This window comes from Haliotis rufescens, unplaced genomic scaffold (genome assembly GCF_023055435.1).
Source record: "Haliotis rufescens isolate VD_foot unplaced genomic scaffold, xgHalRufe1.0.p SCAF_23, whole genome shotgun sequence".
Classification (NCBI taxonomy): Eukaryota; Metazoa; Mollusca; class Gastropoda; order Lepetellida; family Haliotidae; genus Haliotis; species Haliotis rufescens.
The window spans coordinates 11,322,222-11,336,804 of NW_025963924.1; the positions used below are offsets into that span (position 1 = coordinate 11,322,222).

At 40.9% G+C, this 14,583-nt stretch overlaps 1 protein-coding gene across 2 annotated transcripts; it reads left to right on the plus strand.

The window, feature by feature from the left end:
* The first annotated feature begins 3,483 nt into the window (after positions 1–3,483).
* Positions 3,484–13,754, plus strand: LOC125383486 (extracellular superoxide dismutase [Cu-Zn]-like). Of its 2 annotated transcripts, XM_048401784.1 has the most exons (7): positions 3,484–3,789; positions 7,047–7,358; positions 7,395–7,445; positions 8,703–8,800; positions 10,148–10,338; positions 12,428–12,545; positions 13,488–13,754. In XM_048401784.1, exons 1-7 carry the CDS (start codon positions 3,675–3,677, stop codon positions 13,629–13,631), a joined length of 1,029 nt encoding a protein of 342 aa, XP_048257741.1. In that variant the 5' UTR covers positions 3,484–3,674; the 3' UTR covers positions 13,632–13,754. The 2 variants fall into 2 exon arrangements, with proteins under 2 accessions (XP_048257741.1, XP_048257740.1); XM_048401783.1 differs by having other exon boundaries at positions 7,047–7,445.
* The last annotated feature ends 829 nt before the right edge of the window (positions 13,755–14,583 follow it).

A 14,583-nucleotide genomic window follows, 5' to 3' on the forward strand; every position in this document is an offset into this window, starting at 1 on the left:
CGGCATTGCCAAATTAAACTCTCCCATCTGGCACTGAACTCAAGTATTCTGTCAAGTGATTTCCACGACAGTCCTACGTTTATATAATTTATATATATTTCGTTTGTAAAAATATTTTAACTCTGTGATGTTATTTTGCTGTAATGTGACTTTGTGTCCCATAGATGCCAACGAATCATTTGTAGAATATCCCAAACTCAAGCCGTTCTGAATTCTTCACGGAGACTTTCTTCAGTATCTATGGTGTGGTCTCCATGGACGGTGACACCGATGGCATTGGTGTCTTTCACCCACTGTTTTCTTCCATGACATTCTGGATCCAGTCGTGGTAGGCATTGATACGCGTGAAGACGCTGGGGTAACCGCTGACGTCAGTTCTGCGTCCCCCAGGAGACGACCCCGGTCAGGTAGAACTTGCCATGGTACCGACAGGACAGAGGACCGCCAGAATCACCCTGTGAAACGGACATAATTCTAAACTGATATCGCCCTCGCATAAATCGATATGATTTGAGCATATGTTTTATTCCCTTTCAAATGACCTTTGAGACTAAAAGAAACGGATTATCCTTCGGCATAATCGTGCTGCCAACATTCACAGCGTTTGTTGATGTTTGCGATCATTCTCAATGGCTTAACGAAAAGAGTAGCATAAGCTGTTAAAAAAAGACATTTTATCCTTTAATCATTAAAGTGATTCATGTTTGCTTCATCACTTTGACTTCTATAAATATATTTTTCTTTTCATAGGATTCATACACTCCGGCGAAGTGGTTTAACAAGGACACAAAGGGCAGAGAAATAATTCTCTATTTTGGAAAGTAAAGGCGTTTGAAACGAACGGTTGCAACACAAATGACATGAATGGATGGAGAAGCGGTTAAGGTGAGAAGCAGTAGTCTTGTAAGTGTCACAGAGAAACGCTGCAGCTCATTTCCAGATCCAGCGACATGGTCTAAACGGCCCCAAAAGATCATCTATCAGGAACAGTTTCATGTTGAAATACTGAAAACTGCTACCAACGAGTACGCGACACGATCAATAAACGGCTCTCTTTCATTGAGAGCCGCTTTAAGGTCATCATTCATTTACTAAGCCTACGGGGCAGTTTTAACGCTTCCTTCAAAATACAGTTAGAAATATTTCTAAGATCTCAGGGTATTTTTTCATCCCATTGAATAATTGAGTTATATACTTCAATCACATGTTCTTCATGACAACAACCGAGATATTTACCACTCAGAGAGAGAGAGAGAGAGAAGAGAGAGAGAGAGAGAGAGAGAGAGAGAGAGAGAGAGAGAGAGAGAGAGAGAGAGAGATAGGGAAGGAGAGGGAATGTTGATTGCTGAGACCCCTAAGCGGCAAGTATTTGGGAATACGTGGTTGGGTGCAGATCCTACCCTTAACACTGGCGAGAGAGAGAGAGAGAGAGAGAGAGAGAGAGAGAGAGAGAGAGAGAGAGAGAGAGAGAGAGAGAGAGAGAGAGAGAGAGAGAGAGAGCCGACGATAGAGAACACTTATCTACTGACGTGTGGGAGAAAGAACGGCTCCTTGTTGAAATCAGGAGTCTGTTCCGTTTCGCGGTGGCAGTGTGATGGTTTGGGGTGGGATATGTGTCCGACAGAGGACACACCTGCAGCTGCTTACATCGACATCGTGTCCCGTCTCGTCGTGTTACCGTTCTTGCAGCGCAACCGCGGGATCTTGTTTCAACGGGACACTGTGCTGTGTGGGATATGTAGTGGCGACACATGATGGTCAATAGTGTGTTTTTCAGAGTTTAAAACACGTCATTTGATTATAATGAACATTATGACCTGTATTGCCTTAAAAGGTTTATGTAAGGTCTGGGTTGAAAATAATACTAGAATTTGTTGTCGGTGAATTAGCTTAGGACGTACAACTTAAAATAACCAAGAGAAGCATCTATTAGTAGCCTGTCTGTATTCGGTGTATCTCATCAGTGACATTTCACCACCCATGATAATTGCGACTTAAAAAGTAGTTCCGCGTTTGAAAAATCTTAAAAAATAAAAAGCACTAAAATAATTTGAGGTCACTTAATTTTTTTATCATATATATGATAATATACAATCTTAACTTAAAAAAGATATTCTTGAAAGCTACGAGATCGCTGTTGGAAGCTAAGGAATACACGCTGGTCAAGTAACCAAAATGGCGCTTTGCGAAACGACCAGTCTCGATTGACGTGTTAAATGAGAAATTTACAGTTTATAACGAAACATTTTCAAGAGAATAACAAACGGTAAGAAGCGATATTAACTCCAAATATAACCATCAGTTTGCCCTGTCAGTGTGAAACTAACGTAAAAAGGAAGTCAACAGTTTGTGTACATTATGATATGGTCGCATGTTCAATTGTCACTTATCTAAACAATGATTACCATGTTGCTAATCTACCGTGCTAACTATCTGAATTTAGAGATTACAGCGCAGTTTTGAAAGACATGAGTATGGAGAAATGACTAAGATTACATAACAGTTTTCTCGGAGAACTTGTTATCATAGAGTAATATTTACTTGCCTCTCCGGACATGTAGTCTAAACGATTAGCAAATAACGCTAATCAAGTAAGACTTGGGAATGAAGACAGGCGGATATCAACACTGACTGATATAGACTTAGGACGGAAGATGCATGTAGTCTTAACGCTTAACACTTAGCGCGTATTAACATAAAACCTGGGAATTAATGCAGGCGTATATATATCAACTTCGACTGAGATATACTTTTAGTTCACAAATTATTAAGTAATATTCACAAAATAGGTTATTTAGCACTATCATCTAAAGCCAAAATTATTAAAATAAATAGAATAAAATGATGAGGTATTTTGGAACGATGATATAATTATACTTTCGTAATACCAGAATTCAATGAACATGTGCTTTTTTATTATTTTGAAAAACTGGTCGGTATATTTTTTTATGATCTTCAGTTTATTTTAAAAAAAATAATTTAAAAATAAATGAGCATCTTTCTATTTTGGAAAAAAATAACTCAACTCCAAAACACTAAAGAAAGATGCTGATATCAAACTTCAATTTAAAGATGCATGTGCTTTTAAACTCGATGAATTGTTATTAAGCTGAGTTGGTGTTGGGAGCTTAAACGGCAGAAAAAAGCGGATATTAGAAGACGGAAAAATATATTCTTCGATATGAAGCATACTGCGAGGACATTTCTGGAAATTCGTTCATTTTTATCAAAGAGATTATATATACATTCAGCTGGGCGAGTTGTTGGCTATAAAAGGACATTAAAAAAAAAAATCTGCACGGGACGGTAACGATAAACACACACAATTATACAGATGACCATATCAGGTGAAAACAACAAGCGCAGTACATTACGAACAATGGCAAGACCATTTTATCATTTCTAATTGGCTGTAATCAACAGGGGCTTTATCTTAACAGCTGATAACAAGTATATAGGCATGATATATTAGTTACAGTCACCAGACTCGGTGGTGGACGTTTGCTGACACGGGGTGTTTTGTTCTTCATTTGACCTGACCATAAAGGCTAGCTAGTCAGTGTCATAGGACAGTGTGGTGTGCTGACCAACGCATCTGGCACATAAACAACTGCTTGGAGACATTCTTGATCGAGCTTTGGGTTTTGATTTTGGAAAATATTGTCTTGTGCAATATGTGGAAGTTGTTTGTTATTCTCAGTGTAGTGGTGTTCCTAGGGGTGATGATGGAGACTGATGCAAAGAACACAAAAAGAAGGATGCTCCAGAAACCGGAATCTGGTGATGCAGGTATGTACAAATGAAACTGAACAAGCATATTTAGGATTGGTCATGACGGGGAGGTACACGTGCTGTTTGTTTTAATGTAGAGCTAGATAACTCTGGTCTGTCATGTTTTACACACATTATATCATTGTTGGGAAACGTTAAATCTCTGTTCTTACCTCGAAGACTCTAAATTGATCCCACAGTGGGTTATTTCCATTCAACCACGACAAAATGAGAAAATAATGTGTTATAACGGAATTGATGAGTAAATTGCATCGAGTGAGGCATATGAATTTAGGGATCAATGATGATCGGTTTTATTCAGCATAGTTTCGCTTTCATATTCTCAAACCATGATGGGGGCGGTCGGGTAGCCTAGTTGTTAAAGCGTTTGCTCGTCACGCCGAAGACCCGGGTTCGATTCCCCACATGGGTACAATGTGTGAAGCCCATTTCTGGTGTCCCCCGCCGCGATATTGCTGGAATATTGCTAAAAGCGGCGTAAAAACATACTCACTCACTCAAACCATTATGACATCTTTTTACCACAATACTTATCTTTGGTTTATGTGGGGCAATACAATTCCCCAGCGCGGATAACCTGTAAGCATTTTTCAAATGATACACCCCAGAGAATAATACGCTCCCCTTGCAAAATTTTGTTCAAAAGTACGCTTAACTGTTACAAGAAAACTTTGATGCGAGGCATCAACACGGCGGCAAACTCTTTGTTCAAATTAAATTTACAATAAAACAATTTCCCCAAATGTTTAATCAAACAGGCATTTTAAATACAATATGAACAATATGTTTTTTTATTATTTCACTGTTTTACATCTTACGCCATGTTTTGACTACTAAGCGATTACTTCCCTCATATATATGTACCGAATTTGATTAACAATGGCTTTCAGCGGTAAATGATCGCAGTGTAGCCTATTCAGGCTGCAACCAGTTCAAGCCGCATTTCGCTTGTGATGAACCGGCGCGTAGGCACTGTCTCCCTCTTTACCGTGTAAAATATGTGCAGGCGTTTTGAACAATAATATCAGGAACAGGCTTCAGAAGAACAAAATATTGTCTCAGGAACAAAATGGTTGAAACAGAAACTGTATCGACTATTTGTGTACTTTATAAAATGATAGGAAATCTGCTGGACTATATATCAACCTATTTTTGTTTTATAGACAGAAAGAAAGTATTTGACATTGTAGACCGCAATTGTCTATGGTATAAACTTGTCTGTTGGAGTACAAGGGAAGATGTTGAAAGCTGTTCAAGTCCTATATCAAGATGTGAGATGTGCAGTACGCGTGAATGACTATATCACAGATTATTTTAATGTTTCCAAGGGTGTTAAGCAAGGTTGCAAATTGTCACCAACTCTATTTTCTATATATAAATGATCTAGCCACAGAGATAACGAACCTCAGATGGGGTGTACCATTGGATAACGAAATGTTATCCATTTTGTTATACGCTGAGGATATTGCGTTGTTAGCTCCAAATGACACATATCTCCAAAATATGTTAGATATTGCAAGTACTTGGTGTTTAAAATGGCGTATTAGCATTAATGATGACAAAACCCAAATAGTCCATTTTCGAAAGAAATCTGTTGTAAGATTTTGTTATCAGTTTTCGTGTGGCAATACTCACATTTCTTATGACAGCGCTTATCGTTATCTAGGATTGTGTTTAAACGAATACATGTACTTAGACATGCACAAGACCGTGATCTATGCTGGTGGAATGTCGAATGATGTTTTTACAAAGTTGTATAAATCGCTGGTTGAACCAGTTTTGTTTTATGGTGCCAGTATATGGGGCTTACATAGTGTTAAAGAAGTTGCGGTTGTGCAAAATAAGGCTGCCAGGATGCTTCTTGGTTTAAATATACATGCTCCTGTTCTTGCAAGTAGAGGGGGTATGGGCTGGTGCTCAGTTTGGGTTACTCAGAATGTTTCAGATATCTTTTCAGCCTTAAATCTATGCAGCAAGAGCGCCTGCCTAATATTATTCACCGATGGTCAGGATGTTTTACCACATCTTGGTATAGTAAAATAATGAACCTTTTGAACGAGTATAATTGTTTTCACTTACTTGAAATCACTTTGGAATGATACGGGTAATGTGAATGGAAATAAGTTACGTACCTGCAGGAAATATAAGTGTACACCTTCTGTTGATTTCTATGTTAAAAATATTTTGTATAGAGACCACCGCCGTATTTTAGCCAAGTTAAGACGTGGAATTTTACCTTTGTTTGTGGAGAAAGGCAGATATTCCAAGCCTCTTATATCGCTATCGGAGAGGTTATATAAATATTGGAATTGTGATTTGGTGGAAGACGAATCATTATGTCATATTTTACTACAATGCAGTTTTTATGAAGATTTACGGCATGATTTATATTGTGCAGCTGAAGAAAACAACCGAAATTTAATGTGATATGCGAAGAAGAGAAATTTATTTACTCAATGAATTCAAACGTTTTACAAAATTTCTTGCCGCACCGATTTTTAAAATGTTTAAGAGACGACAGTCGTCACCATGATTATAAAATTACCTCTCTCTCTACCTATCCTTTCTTTTTCTTCGTTGTTGAATCGAGGAGTTTGTTATTGTTTCCCGTGAGACTTCTGATTCGTAGCTAAATTTCCCACCTCTCACATTATATATATATAATTATTATGAATATACTTTGTTTATATTGTGTATAGTGTCTCATAAGCCAATGTCTGGCTGGACGCACTCCATGCACCTTTTATCTTATGTGCATCGATTTTATATTGTACATGTTGTGCGTGTGACACTTTTATAAACATTTTACTACTACTACTACTACTACTACTACTACTACTACTACTACTACTACTATTCATTGACCACGAATGCCGTGGAATGACGTCATAAGTTTCTTCAGGCAAAAATGTCAATCATTGTGACGCAGTAGATATGACGTAACAGTTCGTGATTGAGCAAAGCCAAACAGAAAATTGTATTCCTGCGATCTCTTTGAAATCAATTCTTTTACTCCGATACGACAACTCTCTGCGCAACATCTGGCGACACCTCTATAGAAGGATGGCCTATCTGAATGAATATGCGTGGGTATTTCAGTCAATTAGTTGTCATTTCTGTACCACCTTGATTCGACAATTTTAATCCCAACAAAAGATCAAATATGCCCTCGATATGCTAGTACACCATGATATGGCGCTCAGAAACGAGAGGGTGTGTAAAATATAATTAAAAATATGCATTTGTAATTTTAGCAGCACTTCAGTCACTAAAGAAGAACATCTCCAGTCTGTGGACAGAAATGCACAAGAAACTGGAATCACGTGTAATGGTCCACGTGCACGGAATGGGGGATGACCATGCAGAAACGCATGCAGGTCAGGATGGGACGCACGTGCATATACATCTGCATATGGACGACCATCATGGTGGTCATGACGACCATTACGAGGACGACTGTGACGAGGAGTATCACCATGGTAGCCACGAAAGTCATGAAGAAAGCGACGAAAGTCATGCTCATAACGACAGCCACGAAGGTCATGATCACCATGGTAGCCACGAAGGTCATGAAGGTCATGGTCATCATGGTAGCCACGAAGGTCATGGTCATCGTGACCATCACAGGGGATGTCGGGGAAGAAAACGAAACGGTAAGTTTTTATCATTTTGAATGGTTCATCTATAGCCATACTACTAAACGTCATCAGGTCTCGACAATGTAATACGTTAGAGTGTACCTTTTGACATCCTAACAATATGTTATGGTTTGGGGGTCGCCTCCGTGTTCTAGTGGCAGAGCATCCACTCGGAGAGCGGAAGGTCTTGGGTTCGATTCCAGGCCGCGTCATAGGACTTTAAAAGATGGTACTTGTTGTTACCCTGTCTGGTGCTCGGCTAAAAGGGTCTAAAACAAGGACTGGTCGACTCGGAGTCAGTATACTGTGTCTGAGTGGGGTATTCATGTTAAACTGCGGCATGATATCACAGTGAGCTAGCACTGTTAATCGGCATAAGTCCGGACTAGTACAAGCAGCCACACACACATGTAATCATGCATGTCGCTATATAAGTGCAATAATCTTGGACGCGACGTTAAACACCATTTCACCTCACCTAAGCTTTGGGTTCATGGTATATTAGTTTTAAATCAATGATGCTTAAAACGTTCGTAGAATCCACAATAACTCACACGCTGGCCGACGATCGGACATAGGAAAAGAGACCTCTGAGGTGACGCGAAGCCGTCAGTCAACCGGGACATTCGTTACCACTCGCCTCGTTCCGTTACCTGCCGGAATATCACGAGTTGGTGTGAATGTAAACCGGGATTATATTTGACCCGTTGACATCAGAGTGACGTGATGTAAACATCCGAACTTGCAGCCGACAGCCATTAACAATTTTTTGAGACGAAAATGCCGCATAAAAAAACTATTCTGGAAGTGGTAATTGATAATGAATAGCAATATATCACTACATTGCATGGTGTAAGTATGTGACAAAAGCAGCCGTTTGCATAAAAAAGAGATCACACAAGTACAGGTACCCACAGTCATTTTGTCGGAACTATGTTTTCAAAACATTGTTGTTTTATACCACTTGAAATATATTTTGATTATATTTAGGATAAAAACCCTTTTAAATAAGTAACCATCATTTTATAAAACAGATGAAAATTGAACACAGTTTACATGCAACTAAAGTGCATTCTCACTTGTTCAGGCGGAGGCCTGTTTTCTGTTTGGGGACAAGTTGCCATTTCGCAGCCGAGTCTTCCTTGCCGTTCTTTTCGGGGCAAGATGGCCGATTGAACAACTAACCGTTGACAGTTATGACTGATATCTTCATTAACATATTTATCTGTAGGAAGTCCCGCACGTGTGTCTTATGACGCCTTTGTGTTTCAGCCTATATATATGGTCGATGTAACATGGCTATGGGCAATGAACCTTCTAAATCCGGGCCACGCAACAATATTACTGGCGCAGTCTACTTAAGGCAAAAGGTAAGTTAACTTTATTATTCGGAGTATCATATTACAGACACTTCATGGTCGTAGATAATTGTTACGTCAGAAGTAATACTATTGCTCTATTATGACAACCTGTGAAATAAAGTGAGCTATTTTTACTATTTTGTAAGTAAGCGCATAAGTGAATATTGTTAAACGCCGCATCATCAATATTCGAGGTATTCGTGGCGATTTCTTTTCCACGTGTGATAAATTTTGACTTAGTCGTGTTTACCGGTTCATAACGTTTATGAAAATGCATTTTCAATGGGCGTAGTTGTAGGTAAATGATTTGACATTAAGGGTGTAAAAACATTTATTAATTTGCACTCTTGGTGAGACTTATAAAGGCCTGTACTAAAATCAGCATCGGTCCCTGTCGGATCGTTACTGTGGGAGTGAGTGAGTTGGACTTATCGCCGCTTCAGACTGTATGCCAATTATATCACGTCGTGTCAGCTAAATGTGGGACGAAATCCCAAAGTGATGCAGGCCTCAGACGTTTACTGCATTGATGAAGACCGTAGCTGTATGAAGGATACGAGTTATCTATCACATAGCAGTAGATTGTAAAAGCGGCGTAGTACTTACGTAGCTACTTTTCGCATCTACAGTATCTCGACCATGTCGCGTGCTTGTCGTACGAACCAGTTGGTTATAGTTTGTTTTTGTTGTTTAGCGCACTTAACAATATTCTAGCTCTATGACAGTATCTGTAAATAATCCTGCTTGACCAGACAATCCAGTGATTGACATCATAAGCATCGATCCACGCATTAGGGGTAGGATGACATGCATCAACCAAGTCAGCGAGCCTGACCACCCGATCCCCTTAGTTGCCTCTTACGACAACATAGTCGCCTTTTACGCTAAGCATGATTGCTGAAGACCTATTCTAACCCGAATATTCATGGCTAAGTTGGTTACAGTGCGTGTCGTCTATATGTCGTCAGCGTGGATCGTTGTCATGCTGTCAACCACTGGTTTGGCTGTCACAAATAGAAAAATGAAAAAGTCGTATTACTGAAAAACTTTTCAATGCGGCGTTAAACTTCATCAAATCGATAACACTCTGAAGCACAAGGTAAAGGACGTTTCACACATATAACAATCCAAGTTGTGAACCGGAAAACACGATCGTCTCTGTTACTATTTTAAGAACGTGTTAGAAATCGATCGTGTTTTCTGGTTTAGAACTTTTGACAAAACGCATTTTCACCCATACTACTTTTAGGTAAATGGTTTGGGCCCTGGGTGTTATAAGTATGTTTCTTGTGTCCATATAATGTGTTTATCAGTCTAGCTTATATTGTTGCAATGCTTGTTTGTTTTCTCCTGCAGGTTCGCGGGCCACTGGAGATACTGCTTGAACTGCGGGGATTCTACGTACCAAGCGGCCATTCTGACCATTCTGTTCATATGCATGGATTCCACGTGCATGAATTTGGCGACTTTAGCGCCGGCTGTACGTCATCCGGCGGCCACTACAACCCCGACGGTGGCGATCACGGGGGTCACGATTCAGAAAAAAGGTAGGTGGCCGTTCTGCAGAATCTGCAGATGAGGGTGACCCTAGGTTTGGAACTTTAGGGCATATACAATAACGAACACACCATTTTCAAGAATTTTTATGCAGGAATGTGCCTAAGTTAGCTTTGTGTTAGGGCAATGTTTTGTGAAAGCGATCTTGTTTAAATTCGAATTCATTATTCACCTCCTGTGGTCACAGAACAACCGAACTATTAATAATTTTGTTATACGGATCCGCCCATTCAGTATTTCACAGATGTGGAGTGAAAATGAAACGTTATGTATCAAGGAAGCTTCGAGTATGGATCGAAAACGAGAAATACTCAAATATATACTGAACCGCAAAAGAAACGTCACCCCAAGTAACATTGCATGACAAGTTGTCATTTAAATATCTAGGTAATTTTTGTCAAAGTTTCTAAAATTTAACATTACCTTGTCCGGAGAAATGAAATTTGATGATAAAAAACAAAGCAGATGACAATAAAACCGATCGCCCAAACCCGATGCACATGAGTTCCGTGCATATTGAAAAGCACATGTGTTCCCAACTCTTGCCCTATAAAAATCCACCCAGATCGGATAACATTCATTCGTTATTGAATTGCCATCACATGCCAAGATTGACTAGAACTCAGCGACACCAAGCCCTTGGGCGATTGCAAGCTGGACAAACCGTCCGGCAAGTAGCCAACGCATTTCATGTCACATAAGGACCATATACAGGCTCCAGCAACGGTACCAGACCACCAGCATTACAGATGACCGACTACGTAGTGGAAGACCAAGGGTCACCACCGTCAGGATCGTCAGATTGTGCGAAAGCATCTTCAAGATCGCTTTGTTACGCCTGCGGAAACTGCTCGACAGACCATGGGGACACACCAGCGACACATAAGTGCGGACACCGTGCGTCGACGATTGACGAGCAGACACCTCCACTGTCACAGGGCGCAACGAGGACCAATTCCGACACCACGTCGTCGCCGGGACCGTCTTCAGTGGGCAACACAGCACCAGCATTGGCGCCACCAGCCGTGGAGAAGAGTCCTCTTCTCAGACGATAGCCGTTACTGTATCTCAACAGCAGATGGCAGAGGGAGAGTCTGGCGACGCCGTGGGAAACGTTATTCGGATGCTTGTGTTGTTGAGAGAGACTCCTGGGGTGGTCCGAGCATGATGGTGTGGGGTGGAATGGGCCTTGCACAGGGGGTCGGCCCTGTGGTTTTCCAGAACATCGGTCCAGGGAGAGGCAATGTTGTCACAGCAGCCTGGTATATTGATCAAGTCTTGAGACCACACGCCATACTTCATTTGGCACGTCGCCGCAACCATGAGTTTCAGCATGATAACGCCCGTACCCACACTGCGAGAGCAACAAGAGACTTCCTCCAACAGAATGGCATCAGAACCATGCAGTGGCCTGCCCTCAGTGCCGATTTAAATGCCATTGAGCACCTGCGGGACGAGATACAAAGACGGCTGAATGACGTCCGACCAGGGCCGACAACTGCAGCTGAACTGCGTCAGGCGTATCTCAGAGTGTGGGCTCAAGTGCCTATGGCCTTCATCAACCGCCTCATTCATTCCATGTATCGACGTTGCATGGCAGTCATCAATGCACATGGCGGACATACGAGATACTGACTTGTGATGCCATTTTCTCAGAGATTAGTGGTGTGTTTCACTTTAAGAACATTTGACACTTTCATTTCAACCATGAAGATCAGTTTTGCCAAGTTTCATCTTTTTAATATGTCTCAGAGTATGTTTTCCCATATATCTTTCCATGGGGACGTTTCTTTTGTGGTTCAGTATATTCTTGGAATTAAGTTCAGCACCGTCCCTTCTTTGTTTTCAACATTTGCGACCAACCATGAAATAAAGGACCTTGATGGTGAAAAATCACATCTTATTATATTTTAAAGCTACAGTATCTTAGGAACACAAAAACAGATTTTTTACGACAGGTTTGCCTCTTAGTCAGGCTCGATTATTTGACACCCGTGATTAACTAGATTACTGGAAATTGACCTTACCCAATGTTAAGTCAATCACTCACTCATTCACTTCTATTGGATGCTTTTACAGACATGCCGGTGATTGGGGAAACATTTCTTGTAATGACGCAGGGGAGGTACACATGAACATGACAGATAAGTACTGCGACCTCTACGGACCCCACTCCATCATCGGCAGAGGCCTTGTGGTAGGTATAGCTCTCTGGTTAGAATATCATTGAATAATAATCAATAGGTGTAATTCCTAGGTAGAAATATCGCCAGTACCCTATCCTCAGTGTAAAAAATCTAAAGTGAAGATCGGGTGATGGACTGCATCATCGTTTCCCGAAAGCGTGGGTCGTTGCTCATGCTATCCTCCATTGGTTTACCTGTCCCAGATTTGAGCTTGATCACTTTTATCTGCATAATATTGATGTAGAGGGAGTAAAACATTATTGCCTCACCCACGCCTTAAATTATGATTCGTGATGTTGTGCATGTTTAACATTATCTCACCTTTCATGCATAGAGTGAGTGAGTATGGTTGTACGCCGCTTTTAGCAATATTCCAGCAATATTACGGCGGGGGACACCAGAAATGGGCTTCACACATTGTACCCATGTCGGGAATCAAACCCGGGTCTTCGGCGTGACGAGCGAACGCTTTAACCACTAGGCTACCCGACCGCCCCTTCATGTATAGAAACACATCATACGTGCCCCATGTTTATATTTTTGCTCGGAGGCACGAGTGGCCCAGTCGTCTAAGGTTCTACAATTCGCTCTGCATAGTGGCGTCCCTTAGGCCTGCCAGAATCTAATGATCCTGGTTTGATTTCCGCCTTGGTAATGGTTCTTGTTTTGTTACCAAAGTGGTAACGTTCCATTTGAAGCTGAAACGTCGTGATATAACTTATTTTAATTATATACAGTATATACAGTAAACTACGGTTATAACGAACTTAAAGGGGCTGCTTATTTTAGTTCGTTATAACCGTAGTTCGTTATAAGCATATATACAGCATAACTACAGCAAATAATCGGGACCAAAAATGTAAGTTCGTTATATCCGTCAGTTCGTTATAAGTGTGTTCGATATAACCGTAGTTTACTGTAATTAAATTTCAACTGATTCACCTGTCTCTCAGATCCATGAGACCGCAGACCACCTTGGGCGAGCACCAATGGGCACCAAAAAGAAGGGCGGACAGACTGGATATGGAAACGCATGCTGTACAATCGCGAGGACTGGCACGCTGGACTGGGAAATGCTGCTTAAACATAAGCACTAGGAGTAGAAGACCAAGGTCCACGTTTGACAGGCCTTGGACCTAGAATAACATCCCTGAAGACATATTTGCAGCGTCAGTAGTCGTGTGTCGATGCTAATGGTAGATGTGCCAGACGGTCATTTTCGTTTATTAACTTGTAACCCTAATTCTGTTCTAATTCTGTTTGGAAAGTTATTGAATTGTCTGAAGGGTTGTGGAAAGGCTTGAAGAGGCGAGCTATTTCTTGGACACAGAGCGTAAAGGTTTTCAGACCTGTAAGCTATTTCTGGACAGTTTTTCCACCTTCCCTCTAAGCTTGGAAATGTTGCTTTTCTTCCAGGGGCTTGTGAATGTATGCCTGTTTACCTTATATATACTAGTAAGTAGCATGACCAACTGCGATGACCTCTGTCAAATTCTCTTCTTCCCGAGGCAAGGGAGTTAACTGACAATAAAAGTCCAGTTGCAACGTGGAAATTGTTCAGTTAACGCCCTTGCCTCGGGAAGATGTCAAATTCCTTGGCTGGTGTTACATTACATTTATTACCAGAAGTACACTCGTGAATAGTTACAATAAACACACGAGGTGTTAGATCTATGGAAGAGCTCTCGATTCTTGTTTCCAGTGTATTTCGTGAAGGTTACGGCCTAGGTCAGCGACATTCTTTATTTCGCTTTCTATATAGTGTGCGCTTGTATGAAATCTATGAAATAAAATTGTTTTGAAGAGCCTAAGATATTTTTACCTATCAGACAACTCTCAAGACCTACAAATGTATGTGGCAGGAGGAGGAGTCACCCCACAGATGACTTACCGTGTCGGCAAACAGAGGGTATCAACCTCTTTGGTCATGTGCACAAGCTTTTGTTTGTTGTTTAACACCGCACTCAACAATATTCAAGCTATATGATGGTGGTTTCTAAATAATCGAGTCTGGACCAGACAATCCAGTGATTGATATCATGAGCATCG

What these genes read in the sequence shown, in the direction of transcription:
- LOC125383486 (XM_048401783.1), top strand. Translation starts at nt 3,675, where the DNA reads ATGTGGAAGTTGTTTGTTATTCTCAGTGTAGTGGTGTTCCTAGGGGTG. An exon ending in ACCGGAATCTGGTGATGCAG is followed by an intron (nt 3,790 to 7,046) that starts GTATGTACAAAT and finishes TTGTAATTTTAG; the next exon opens with CAGCACTTCAGTCACTAAAG. An exon ending in TCGGGGAAGAAAACGAAACG is followed by an intron (nt 7,446 to 8,702) that starts GTAAGTTTTTAT and finishes TTTGTGTTTCAG; the next exon opens with CCTATATATATGGTCGATGT.